Genomic DNA, 15,167 nt, shown 5'->3' on the forward strand with positions numbered 1-15,167 from the left:
TGGCCCTCAATGAAAACAAGTTTGACACTGCTGATATAACTATTATGAATCATCTTTATCCCACGTATAAACACAAGTTCTGCACCAATACGTCTATACTCATAAAGGCGCATGCATACTAATAAAATAGTCCAATATGTCTGTTCACACAGGATAAAGGCACAGAATGTGCACCGACTGATAAGGTGCGTTATTGTGCGTTTGTTATGGATGAAGTTTCAAGCAGCTGCCACAAGTGTCGATCGATCTCCTCACGCGTGTGCGCCACTTGCGCGTCACCGAGTGCGCACGCGGCGCGGAGAGCCAATGTTCAACAGGCGTTTGCGCACACCTCCGCGCGCATTCTCCCATACAAGGCTGGCGATGATCCTTCTGCGCGCCGCGGCGTCTCAACCTCCCTCGTCGCTTTTAGCCGTTCGCCTTTCCCACTAGTGTTTTGTGTGTGTGTGTGTGTGTGTGCGTGTGTGTGCGGAAGCCCTCAGGAGATCAAGGATGCCGCATAACAACGCGTCCAACCTCACCTCCAACTACACCAACCAGTTCGTGCAGCCGCCGTGGCGCGTCGCCCTGTGGTCGGTGGCCTACAGCGCGGTGCTGGCCGTGGCCGTGTTCGGGAACCTCATCGTCATCTGGATCATTCTGGCTCACAAGCGCATGAGGACGGTGACCAACTACTTTCTGCTCAACTTGGCCTTCTCCGACGCCTCCATGGCCGCCTTCAACACTTTGATCAACTTTGTGTACGCCACCCACGGGGAGTGGTACTTTGGGGAAGCCTACTGCAGATTCCACAACTTCTTCCCCGTGACGTCGGTGTTCGCCAGCATCTACTCTATGACCGCCATCGCCGTGGACAGGTTGGCAGGATGAATGGATGACATATCCATCACATCATTCATATTCTGATAAGATGCAAAATCCATCATACTAATATGTTGCCTAGATACCACTTTTTAACCAAATGTTGATGACTATATAATATTATATTTAATGGGGTGGAGATTTTCTACTTAGATTTATTAGGTTGTGCTGGCATGCATCTGGCTGACTGTATTTGAGTATCACTTCCTTCCACATCCCTAACACACGTAACAGCAGTGAATCTCAATTATTTTTTTGTAATGCTCACCATTAGGGACATCATTTTTTTTACACGCCCCCCCCCCCTAAATTTAAATAAGATTGAGAACCTAATTATATTTGTTTTTTATTCCATACAAACCACTCTATGAGTTGCTGGCACTAGCACCTAAATACCACCTAGCTCTGTACTTCTCAATTATTTTTAGTCATGCCCCCGTTGCGGATGTGGTTTGTTTTTGCATGCCCTCCGCCCCCCTAAATGTAAATAGGATTGAGAACTTGATAACATTTGTTTATTCTTCGTACACGCCACTCTATGAGTTGCTGACACGAGCACCTAAATACCACCTTGCCCTGTGCTTCTCAATTATTTTAGTCATGCCCCCTCTGCGGATGTAATTTATTTTGTATGCTCCCCCTAAATTTTAATAAGATTAGGAACCTGATTATATTTGTTTTTTTATTCCATACAAACCACTCTATGAGTTGCTGGCACTAGCACCTAAATACCACCTAGCTCTGTACTTCTCAATTATTTTTTTAGTCATGCCCCGCTTGCAGACATGGTTTTTATTGCATGCCCCCTCCCCTGAATTGAAATACGATTGAGAACCTGATAAAATGTCTTTATTAATCCGTATAAACCACTCTATGAGTTGCTGGCACTAGCACCTAAATACCACCTAGCTCTGTACTTCTCAATTTTTTTTAGTCATGACCCCCTTGCAGACATAGTTTGTTTTTTGCATGCCTCCCCCGCCCCAAATATAAATACGATAGAGAACCTGATAACATGTGTTTATTCATCCGCACAAACCACTCTATGAGTTGCTGGCACAAGCACCTAAATACCACCTCGCCCTGTGCTTCTCAATTATTTTAGTCATGCCCCCCTTGCGGACGTAATTTGTTTTGTATGCCCCCCCCCCCTGAATTGAAATACAATTGAGAACCTGATAATATGTGTTTATTCAGCCGCACAACCACTCTATGAGTTGCTGGCACTAGCACCTAAATACCACCTAGCTCTGTACTTCTCAATTATTTTCAGTCATTCTCCCCTTGCGGGCATAGTTTTTTTTGCACCCCTCCCCCACCTCCCTTTGAATTGAAATACCATTGAAAACCTTATCACATTTGTTTATTCTTCCCTACAAACCACTCTATGGTTACTTCTCAATTATGTTTTGTCATGCCCCCCTTTAGGGAATTTTTTTTTTCACGCCCCCACTAAATTGAAATACAGTTGAGAACCCGATAATATTTGTCTATTTATCCGTACAAACCACTCTGTGAATTGCTGGCACCATCACCTATCTGCCACCGAGTGAAGACTTGTGTAATGTATAACTGGATTATATCTGTTAAGTCTTGTGATTGATTTGAACAGTGCTGCCACCTAACTGGAGGCGTGTGCATCATTCCAAGAATGAAAAAAGAGCTAACACTGGCCCCCCCTAAAACCTTCCTGGTCTCCCCTGAGGGGGCCCGCCCAATCATTTGGCAATCCCTGCATTATAGGGACTCTAAAATGTCCTTATATAGATATAATGCAAGTATGATTGTTCATATGTGCACTGTGATGGGTAACAAGTCCTGCTTGAATTGGCTCCAGCTCAAAAAAAGATGTACCTAATGTTATGACCGGTGTACAGCTGGAAAATAAGCAGAATTCTGCATAATGAAACTTCAGTATTTAAGACCACGATAACTGCAGAACCTTAATATTCTAAGCTGTAAAATGTGTAAAAAAGACTGAAAAAAAACCCCTCAGCATGAATTCTCAATGTCTCTTTCCATCAATGCAGGCAGGAAATGTACTTTTGAAAGGCAGAAACAAGTCCAATTGGGTGGGAGGGGAGTCAGTAATGAACATCTTCCATACTCAGAATTCAACTGGCATCTCCAGACTTATTGTAAATAAATAAGCTGGATTGTTTCTTCTCGGAGCTGCAAGCACGAGAGAGGCTATTATCAAGTGTGACTTCTTTCCTGCTCCTTTTCACATTTATTTTGTACATTTCAATGGTCATGGTTCATTTAATGATACCATCGTCAAAATCACTTTTTTGGAATCTTGCGTATGATTCACAATCCCTACATAAGACAAAAACACATATGTTTTTCTTTTTTTTTTACTCATTCTAAGTGCTAAATTACTGCAAGTACGAGGTGGCTAACAACGCAGCTAATGGGAGGACACTATTCTGCCCATAAAGCTGTCTAATACAGTGTTTCTCAACCTTTTTTTAGGCAAGACATATTTTTTTCATGAAAAAATCCGGAGGCACACCACCAGCAGAAATCGTTAAAAATGAAACTCCACCAGGTCGTCGTGCCTTATTTGGAGTTTGTTGGTGTTTTCCTGTGTGTGGTGCGTTAGTTCTTGTCTTGCGCTGTTATTTTGGTGCCCCTTCCTGTTTTGTAGGTGTTTTCCTGTAGTATTTTCATGTCTTCCTTTGAGCACTATTCCACACACCTGTTTTGTGTTAGCAAGCAAGGCTATATAATTTGTTGCTATCCTTCTTTGTGTGGACATTGTTGATTGTCATGTCATGTACGGATGTACTTTGTGGACGCCGTAAGTTTTTGCTGTCGTCCAGCATTCTGTTTCTGTTTACGTTGTAGCCAGTTCAGTTTTACTTTCGTTTTGCATAGCCATTGCCTTTTCCTTTCCCTTTCCCTTTTGTTCATTTTTGGTTTAAGCATTACATACCTTTTTACCTGCATGCTGCCTCCCGCTGTATATTGGGATCACAACAAACCATCCTCGTCTCACCCGACACATTCCGACTTTTACAAAGCAATAAACTACCTGCTGCCACCTACTGACATGGAGTATTACGTGGTTACCCTGCCGTGTTTTACACAGCACTGACACTAAGCAACGGCACATGATATGCAGATTATAATTATTGATTTGCAAAAAATATATTTTGGACCAATTAGGTGAAGTTACATAATTTCCCACGGCACACCAGACAATATCTCACGGCTGTGGCACAGTGGTTGAAAAACACTAATACATCCAAAACCTGCCAACAATACTCTATTTACATCCTGGGACCTGAATATTAACCAAGTATTAGCGATGATGTTGTTATGAGCGCTAACGCAAACAAACTATTTTTAGTGGCGCTGTGATCATAGAGAGCTAACTAGCTTATTAGGGGTGTGGGAAAAAATTGATTCGAATTCCAATCGCGATTCTCACGTTGTGCGATTCAGAATCGATTCTCATTTTTAAAAAAACGATTTTTTTATTTATTTATTTAAAAAAATATTTTTTATTGAAAATGTTTTTTTTTAAATTAATCAATCCAACAAAACAATACACAGCAATACCATAACAATGCAATCCAATTCCAAAACCAAACCCGACCCAGCAACACTCAGAACTGCAATAAACAGAGCAATTGAGAGACACAAACACGACACAGAACAAACCAAAAGTAGTGAAACAAAAATGAATATTATTAACAACAGTATCAATAATAGTTACAATTTCAACATAGCAGTGATTAAAAATCCCTCATTGACATTATCATTAGACATTTATAAAAAAAAAAATAAAAAAAAGAACAATAGTGTCACAGTGGCTTACACTTGCATCGCATCTCATAAGCTTGACAACACACTGTGTCCAATATTTTCACAAAGATAAAATAAGTCATATTTTTGGTTCATTTAATAGTTAAAACAAATTCACATTATTGCAATCAGTTGATAAAACATTGTCCTTTACAATTATAAAAGCTTTTTACAAAAATCTACTACTCTGCTTACATGTCAGCAGACCGGGGTAGATCCTGCTGAAATACTAAGTATTGAATGAATAGAGAATCCTTTTGAATCGGGAAAAAATTGTTTTTGAATCGAGAATCGTGTTGAATTGAAAAAAAAAATCGATTTTGAATCGAATCGTGACTCCAAGAATCGATATTGAATCGAATCGTGGGACACCCAAATATTCACAGCCCTATAGCTTATGTTGCTATATTGACATACTGAGCTGCTGCATCACCTCTGGGTGTCACGTGTGGGTCGCATCTTTATGCAGGGTCGTTCCCCCAGATGCAAAACGGACAACTCCGGCCGAAAAGGTGAAGGTAGGAGATGATTTATTAATCACAAATCATACACTATACCGAAAGACAGAAAACAAACAAAAGAGAAGCGTGCCGAATCACACGGGAAGCTAAGGCAACAACTTAGCACAGGAATCGAGAACAGGAATAAACCAACGTAACAGTTGCATACCGCAAACAAAGAAGCTAGGACGAGTGACCGGCAAAGGCAGGCTTAAATATTGTCTCTGATTGGAAACAGGTGAGCTTCCCGAATAACAGAGGCAGGTGAAAATAGTACGTAACCATGGCGACTAAACAAACTCAGGAGGTGCACAACCAGAAACTAAGGGAGTCCAAAACAAACCGAAAACACAAAACATGATCCAGACCACGGATCATGACACTGAGTTGGTGAAAGTTAATTCTAGATTATAAATCATGCCTCTCATTTGGATAGTAGAAGGTTGTGGACATGAATCGAGAAGTTGGTCAACTTTAACATTCAAATTATACCCGAAGATGGCAAGTATACAAAAATAAATGTGTTTGTGGAATCTTTTTTTATTTTTTTTTAAACCTGCTTGAGGATTATGATTAATTCTTTATCTAAAAGGGAAGATATAAACGTTCCATCAGTCGGCATCCCAGTGAGAGCAGACATTGTACAGTAAGTGCATTATTTTTGTATTTCTTGTTTAGCACTGCTACTTGATGCTTAGTGTAGCACACATCTTTTAAAACTTTTAGATCATCCTCCTTATATTCAGGCTCAAAAATATAAGGTTCTGCATCATCGTTTGTCCCAAAGTAGTTGTTGTCTCTCATGAAGTCTGCCATGATTAGTAGTGTTGTTGTTGTTGAAGGGAAACGTGGACCTTGTGATGCGCCTGTGAAATTAGCATACGTATGCTTAACATGAGCAAAATACGTAAATATTAAATGTTATTATGAATGTTACTACATTGCATATATACTTACAGTGTGTCTATAAAAAGATGATTGAGTCTTTTAGATGTTTTTTTGGAACACTTTATAGGCGGAATAGAGCGACTCCTATTACCTCAGTTGTTGGATGACTTTTGCTAGCGTTCTTTTACGATTTAGAATGCATGAAAAAAGATAAAAAAATATGTCTTTTTGTCTTACATAAGGATTGTGAATGATAGGCAAAATTCCCTCCCAAAAAGGGCAGTCCCCCTTTAGAGGGGACCTAGTGATGTGTAGGGATGATGTTTGATAAGAAATTATTGAGTTCGAGCCCATTATCAAATCCTCTTATCCAGGGGTGTCCAAAGTGCGCACCGGGGGCCATTTGCGGCCCGCAGCTAATTGTTTACCGGCCCGCCACACATTCTGGAAATGCTATTGCAAAAATAAAAAATAAACATTAACTCGAAAAAGTTGCAATGTTGACACAAAGCTGCCATGCAGGCTGTTTTTTTTTTTGTCTATCTTTATTTTTCTTTTTTGCCATTGCTTAAAAAAAAATTAAAAAATTAATGTTATAATGAATTATTCAAGGCTCCAATTATTTCAAATATTTCACTTTAAAATGTTTTATGTGGAAAATATTGCATATATTGTGTGGTTGCCATACAAAAACATCAACGTTTTCTTTGACAAAAGCGCATAAAACAAACAAAATAATAGTTCAAACGTAAAATTGACAGATATATCTAAAATTGATCTCGTAACTTAAGTGTTGAAAGTTTAAAAAAAACTGGCAGCCATTTTAAGTCCTCAAAACATCCATTGAAACAGTGCACAAAATTTTTTTTTCAATAAACATCTTAGTATCAAACTTAAACACTTTCCACCTTAATATTGAGTTACATAAACAAGTTAAACAGTTTACTTACAGACTTATCTTTTCCAAGGCTTGTAAGAGCTAACACAACTTGTCTACTTCTCAACTGTCTCAACCCGGAAGTACCCAAACTAATGACGCGTAGTGTTTTCATATCACCACAAGGTGTCAGTAAGAGTCTACAATCAAAGGGGCATAACATTGCAGGTCCCACAGGGCATTTCCTGTATGTGGGAAGGGATTCGTTCCCAGGGATTCAAATAAAGAACCAACTCTTTTTCTTTACTATAGTGGCCTCGATAATGGGAACCGGTTCTCAAAAAGGGATTTGAGTCCATGGAATCGGTTCTTTTCTTATCGAACAACTGGGAGAACCGATTTCGAACATCATCCCTAGTGATGTGTGATACCACTGATTTTCTTTTCAAACATTGTGCGAATATATCTAATATGTCTGTAAAAAAAAATTAAATTTTGTTATTCGAATAATAACATATCTCATAGGATAAAACATACAAAGGGGAGTTATTTATTTGATCCAAACTCTGAAGTATATTTATTAACAATATAGTCAAGCTAATACAAAAAAAACCTGGACAAAAATCATACAAAGTATAGGAAAATGGTGTTTGAAGCTACACAAAAAGGAAATGAGTAAAACAATTGTCAGGCTCAAACTTTGATGACACTATTAAACAGACAAGAAGCAAGGAATTAAACAGAGACAGAATTCAATTTAGCTCATTGAGGAGAAACGTCTTGGCTGTACTCTTTGCACAGTCTTCCACCATGCTCTGACGAAAGGTTGAACGCCTCGTCTTTTATTTGGACTTTCCCTGATTACATGGCAACAGCTGTTTCTAAAGGAAGGGGGTCGTAAACAGTTCAAAGAAAAGATGCCTGGAGCTTGCGTCGGGTCCTGCTTCCTCTTCCCTTTGTAGATCTCGGGTCAAGACAAAATCTTCCTGTGGATTACAATAGATAAAAGAAACCGACGCCTTCATGTCGCTTCCCATCGTACAGGAGTTCTACAAGCCTTTTGATTGGTAAGCTCAAAGACAGCTCTCGCCGGGAACTCATGGCAACAAAAAAGTTTTGTGATAACTGAGATACAATTATTCTGACAACAATAAAAGCAATAAAATCAATGTATTATTAAAAACTACCATACACATAAAAAGTAAATAACAATTCAGGTACATGAACCTGTTAATGTGAAAATACTGGACATGTTGTTCAGCATTCGACATAGACACATTGCCTCATTCACATGTTTAGTTACTGAATGATATATTGTACATTATCTCCAAAAACTAAAGTATGAAAAGTATTGATATTTTTATTCGAAAATCGGTACTACAGCAAAAATATTTGGTATCGGCTGTATCAATAATTCAGAATCGATCCTATCGCAAAATCAACTTTTCCTACCTCTTGGTACCTGCTGCCGTGTATTTGGGATCCCCCATAAGTCCGCATAAGTTTAGATCAAACCACTCTGAATAAAAGTCAAGTCAAAGTCGGACGTGTTGGTCCTGACTTGTCAAGGGCATAAGGGCAGCGCAACACACTATGCTACGCCACAATGTATTGTATATGTAGCTTGTGTGCTATTTTGCGCTTAGCTGCTGTGTATCTACTAACAAACATGTTTACCTTTTGTAAATGACCGCAGTAAAATACGAGAAAAGACCAACCTTGTGTGCCTATCGGGGGACATGAGGGCATCAACTAATACTGGAGATTTTACATACAAGGCAATGTGATCTGATTACTTTGGGCACCAGACGATTCGATTCGATTCTGGGGGTATTGATTCGATTCAGAAAAAGATGTTTTGTTTTTTTTCAAAACGATTCTCGATTCAAAATCAATACTTTTTAATAACATTGGGTGCCAGATCTATGATGAACTACACTCCTCCATAAAATAGATAAACAGCTCTGATAAATGTCTGTATTACTTAAAAGAAAACTGGTTTTGTTTGATAAAATTCTACCCAAACATTTACTAAAGTGGCTGGACAGGACATTTTTTAGGAAAAATTTAAATATATATATATATATATATATATATATATATATATATATATATATATATATATATATATATATATATATATATATATATATATATATATATATATATATATATATATATATATATATATATATATATATATATATATATATATATATATATATATATATTAGTTTTGTTTTAATCGATTAGAAATCGCAATATTATTATTTTTTTTTTTTAAATCAGCACACCCCTAGAATAAAATGAACAATCATGTAATTCATAGTGCAATCGTTCTCTGATTCTGAACTCCTGTCTCCATGCCAGCACTGCATCGATCACAATGACGTGTTGCGGGTTGGAGATCTGCAGATATGATCGTCCCGCCCTGGCGTGTCATGTTGTGCTTCGTTAGACGGCAATGTAATTGACGCTGAATCAACCATGTGACTTGGAATAATGTGGCGATTGCTATCACGTAGGCTGTCCACTCATCAATGGAGCGTCGTCCATCACAATGGTTCAATATCAAGATGTGGCAGTGGCTTCAGGCCCGGCCGTAATGAAAACAAAACACACAAAGATGCTGCGCCCAGACGGCAGTATAGTGTGTATGTGTTCAAAGCTCACTTCCTAAACATGCAACTAATAAATAAAGGGCCCCCCAATGCATAATTGGTACTTATGTCCTAATTCTGGACCTAAAAATAATGTCTATTAAAATGACGCCCAAAATAGACAGTAGTGATTTTAGGCTTGTTTTCTAAAGAGTTTGGAATGCTCACTTTTAGCTCCAAAGTGGGCGGGGCCTGCACCAGCCAGCTGACGTCCCCTGCAGAGGACTGGAGGCAATTTCATATCGTGTCGTGTTGGCCTGATTTACTGCAACATGTCCGAACTTTATAGCACACTGAACATGTCTGTCTTCATTACTATGCAAAATATATGCTGGTCACAAAAATGCCCACAGTACCCGGTCAAAGGAGAAAATGTAAATATTTTATACGTGATTTATCAAAACTCATCACCGTTCTGCGAGCTCTATTTTGCATTTTGTTGAGCACCTCCGAAAAGTTTGCGCAAACTGACACACACACGGCCGTGAGAGAGGATCAGTGCTGGCGCCTCAAAGACAGACGAGTGACAGACAAATCCTGCGTCATACGCGTGTGCGTCAAAATATCAGAAATACAAACATATTAGACATGTAGTCTATTAAAGCAACACTCTTTTATAATTTTAGAGCCTTTTGTTGATTAAAACAAATTAAATCAATAGGTTTTTGTGTATTTTTTTAATGCTGTTATTTTTTTCAATTATACTACCGGTATATATCAGGGGTATCCTAACTATATAAATGACAATTCATATAATTGGATATTAAGAGTATGTGAAAGTTCGACTCGTACCTTGTTTACTTCCGTGACGACCTCTTTAATCAATCAAAAATTGTAAGCAACTAAAATGCGCATGGATACGTGTTGAGAGAGTCTTTTGCATTTCCCCATCATGCATTGCAGGGGATTTAAATGGGTTTAATTTAAAATGTTGTGTTTTGGTTGGACATTTCCGCAAATTTCAGGGAGCAATTCCGAATTCTTCATATTCGACACAGACCTCTTTCGTTTGTGGAAATAAATCGTAAATATATATGCAATGCGTCCTCAATGTGAACGCTCCCGCACTCAAGTGGTATTCGTCCACCCAGAACGTCATCAAAAAGCGATAAACGTCGTAATTATTCGTCAAAATAGACGGTCCCAAAAGGAATTCTTGACAATGGAGCAGAAAACAGGTGACAATAATGTTTTAGGAACTCACGTGAAAGTTCCACTCCTGTCTCACAGACACGCTCTTCAAGCAGACATCCAAGCAAAATATCCCGTACAAATGCCGGAGCCAAAATACTTGTCCTCTTTCTTCCTAATCCTCTGCGTGCAATAATTCGGTTTCGAAAATGTTGACTTTCATTGCACAAAAATCCTTGAAATTGCCTCAAATGCACCAGTACCGAGACCGACAAGAATTGAAGCCATGTTTACTTACACTGCCGTGCAACATCATGACATCATGTCCACATAAAAGATCAGCTTGCATTCACATTAGAAATCAAATTTTTTATGTGATGTGAACGGCCACTAAAAAGATCGGATTTGACAAAAAAATCTGAATTGGACTTTCGACCCTGCAGTGTGAATATTTGGGCACCACATTATTCGATTCAATTAGATTCTTGGGGATAACGATTAGATTCAGAATCGATTCTCAATTCAAAATCGATATATTTTTAACAACATTGGGTGCCAGTTCTATGATGAACTACATTCCTCCATAAATTAGATACAAAGCTCTGATAAATTTCTGTTACTTAAAAGAAAACTGGATTTGTTTAATAAAATTCTACCAAAACAGTTAAAAAAGTCAAATACAAATAAGGCAACAAGAGAAGTATCCAACACTTCTCTTTTCAAAAGTAAATCTGTACAGCAGATATAGATCATCTACATCAACTATATGATTTTCCTGAGTGACTGGACAGGACAGATTGAAAAAAAATATTTAAAAAATCAGTTAATATTTTTTTTAATCGATTAAGAATCATTACAAATAAGAATCGCAATTAATCTGAAAATCAAATTTTCTTTTTTTTGGACACCTTGAGTGTGAACATAGCCTTTAAATAACTGTAGACTGTGTCCAACTTTTTAAAGGGGAACTGCACTTTTTGGGGATTTTGCTTATCGTTCACAATCATTATGAGCAAGATAATTTATAATAATAATTATGACAAGACGACACAAGTTTTTTTTCTTTCGCTTTCTAACATGTAAAAATCGCCTTGTTCTATGTGGCAGCGCAATGCAGCTAATGGCAGCAAACGATTCTACCACTAAATCACATTAAAATTGTATTCAAAAACTGTCAACAATACTTCATGTACGTTCTGCAACCTGTGTAATAACCAAGCTGTCGTGACATTGTTTTTGTAAAAGCGAACCTTGAAGAATTATTTTTCTAGCGTACTAACACGTCGCCAGATAAGCTAGCATCGCGCGCAACGCGTTTGAGTTTGTAATACAATCAATCAATCAATCAATCAATGTTTATTTATATAGCCCTAAATCACAAGTGTCTCAAAGGGCTGCACAAGCCACAACGACATCCTCGGTACAGAGCCCACATAAGGGCAAGGAAAACTCACCCAAGTGGGATGTCGATGTGAATGACTATGAGAAACCTTGGAGAGGACCGCATATGTGGGTAACCCCCCCCCCCCCCCCATCCCCCCTCTAGGGGAGACCGAAAGCAATGGATGTCGAGTGGGTCTGACATAGTATTGTGAAAGTCCAGTCCATAGTGGATCTAACATAATAGTGAGAGTCCAGTTCATAGTGGGGCCAGCAGGAAACCATCCCGAGCGGAGACGGGTCAGCAGCGCAGAGATGTCCCCAACTGATGCACAGGCGAGCGGTCCACCCCGGGTCCCGACTCTGGACAGCCAGCACTTCATCCATGGCCACCGGACCTGTGTCCCCCCCCTCCACAAGGGAGAGGGGGGCAGAGGAGAAAGAAAAGAAACGGCAGATCAACTAGTCTAAAAAGGGGGTCTATTTAATGGCTAGAGTATACAAATGAGTTTTAAGATGGGACTTAAATGCTTCTACTGAGGTAGCATCTCTAACTGTTACCGGGAGGGCATTCCATAGTGCTGGAGCCCGAATAGAAAACGCTCTATAGCCCGCAGACTTTTTTTGGGCTCTGGGAATCACTAATAAGCCGGAGTTCTTTGAACGCAGATTTCTTGCCGGGACATATGGTACAATACAATCGGCAAGATAGGCTGGAGCTAGACCGTGTAGTATTTTATATGTAAGTAGTAAAACCTTAAAGTCACATCTTAAGTGCACAGGAAGCCAGTGCAGGTGAGCCAGTATAGGCGTAATATGATCAAACTTTCTTGTTCTTATCAAAAGTCTAGCAGCCGCATTTTGTACCAACTGTAATCTTTTAATGCTAGACATAGGGAGACCCGAAAATAATATGTTACAGTAATCGAGACGAGACGTAACAAAGGCATGAATAATGATCTCAGCGTCGCTAGTGGACAAAATGGAACGAATTTTAGCGATATTACGAAGATGAAAGAAGGCCGTTTTAGTAACACTCTTAATGTGTGACTCAAACGAGATAGTTGGGTCAAAGATAATACCCAGATTCTTTACAGAGTCGCCTTGTGTAATTGTTTGGTTGTCAAATGTTAAGGCGGTATTATTAAATAGATGTCGGTGTCCAGCAGGACAAATGCTGATTATCGAATCAGCATTTCTGTTTTCTTGGCGTTGAGTTGCAAAAAGTTAGCGGAGATCCATTGTTTAATTTCATTAAGACACGCCTCCAGCTGACTACAATCGGGCGTGTTGGTCAGCTTTAGGAGCATGTAGAGTTGGGTGTCATCAGCATAACAGTGAAAGCTAACACTGTATTTGCGTATGATGTCGCCTAGCGGCAGCATATAACTTTTAAGGAGTGCAGGGCCAAGAACCGAACCCTGGGGAACTCCGCACGTTACCTTAACATAGTCCGATGTCACATATATACATAACACAATGTGATAGGACACCAATCTGTACTGAGTGAAAAACATCAACATACAATTTTTTTGATCTCCGTAAAGCATTTGACACTTTATTACAAGTTGGCCAAAACTCGATCAGATCATACTTATCGCACTCAAACAGTTAGGATCAAGCAAGCCACCTCTGTCCAAATACCACGCACCACAGGACTTCCTCAACGGTTCCAATCTGGATCCAGTTCTTTTTTCTGTGCAGATCTATGATCTACCTACAATATGTAATCATGTCAAAACACAAATATTTGCGGATGATACCGCCATATACACTCATGGAAAGACCTGGCAGAGGCTGCAGCCGAACTTGCATCGGCCATGGACAACATAGCGCAATGGCTCCACCATTCCTGCCTCACCCTGAACATCGAAAAGACCGCAGTCATGTATTTCACCAACAAACAGAAATACGATGACTGTCACTGTCTGTGGAACCTATCATCATCGGCGGTCCCTCGAACGAGTATGACGATCCTCCTGGTAGGGGTGTATCCCTTTATGGAGGATGCCTGTGTGTGACTTAGTTTAACGTGGGGAGACTGGTGCACAGACAGTCACCACACGATCCTTCACAGAATCGGGTCAGGGTAAAACAGGGAAACATCAATGATGATTGGTTGGTTTACGTATAAGAACATCCATGATTGGTTGGTTGTTTACTATGATGAGTCACGATTGGTTAAGATTAGGGCAAAACATTAAGGACAGGCCAATCAGAGGCAAGATAGTGCAGGTCATAAAACCAGGAAGAGAAATCACAACAGACATCCCAAATGACGATGAGAGAGTCGTAGAAGAGAAGAGGGAATATTCAAGCGGTTGATTTATACATCATGGCAGAGGGATTTTCTTCCTTAGATTTTTCTTTTAGCAATGTAGACGACGTCCAGGAAACCCACAATGCGTCTACTTGGCCACATATGCGTCTGGATAAAACAATGCATTCATTTGAGTTGTTTACCATGTATGCCCAAATCCAAACTGTTCTCGACCTGAAGACATGGAATACACATTTAAGAACACACATGATGGAGGACTTTTGCTACAGTATAGCCTGTCTAAATGCTACATTTCAGTTTTAGAACAAGACAGTAGCTGACATTTCGTTCATTATTTCTACTGTTTATATTTTAACATTAAATAGTTGAATCATTTTGAATATAACGTGTGAATGACCCAAGTAAAGTGTAATTAATGTCAATAACTAGATGGACCATCTGTGGCTGTGAAGTGAACACTGGTAAGGTTGTAAATACTGTATAGAGTAGGCTAACCCATGTGGTTCCTGTGGATGTGAACACAATTTGTAATTACTGTAGTGACTAAATAACATAGTGATTCATTTAGATGAATGGGTTATATATTCATGTCAACTCTGTTGATAATTTTTCAATTATTTAAACCCTATAACATCTTTAAATTGTGATTTGTTTTGGTTAATGTTTGCATGTTCAATTGCTGATAAACCAGGAGCTTTGGGGAGGGGGGGTTGGGGTGGGGGTAGCGACCCTTGTCCCCCAGGGCACCGCCCTGGAACCCCGGCTTATTTTTAGTC

At 39.2% G+C, this 15,167-nt stretch overlaps 1 protein-coding gene across 1 annotated transcript in view; it reads left to right on the forward strand.

The window, feature by feature from the left end:
• Positions 1 to 419: 419 nt before the first annotated feature.
• The window catches only part of LOC133639427 (neuromedin-K receptor-like), a 45,337-nt gene continuing 30,589 nt past the window's right edge, over positions 420 to 15,167 (forward strand). Inside the window, exon 1 of the mRNA XM_062032719.1 lies at positions 420 to 857. Coding sequence (XP_061888703.1) covers positions 493 to 857 — 365 coding nt within the window. The 5' untranslated portion in view covers positions 420 to 492. The remainder of the gene's footprint in view (positions 858 to 15,167) is intronic.

The sequence above is a fragment of the Entelurus aequoreus genome, linkage group LG22 (genome assembly GCF_033978785.1).
Source record: "Entelurus aequoreus isolate RoL-2023_Sb linkage group LG22, RoL_Eaeq_v1.1, whole genome shotgun sequence".
NCBI classification, from domain to species: domain Eukaryota; kingdom Metazoa; phylum Chordata; class Actinopteri; order Syngnathiformes; family Syngnathidae; genus Entelurus; species Entelurus aequoreus.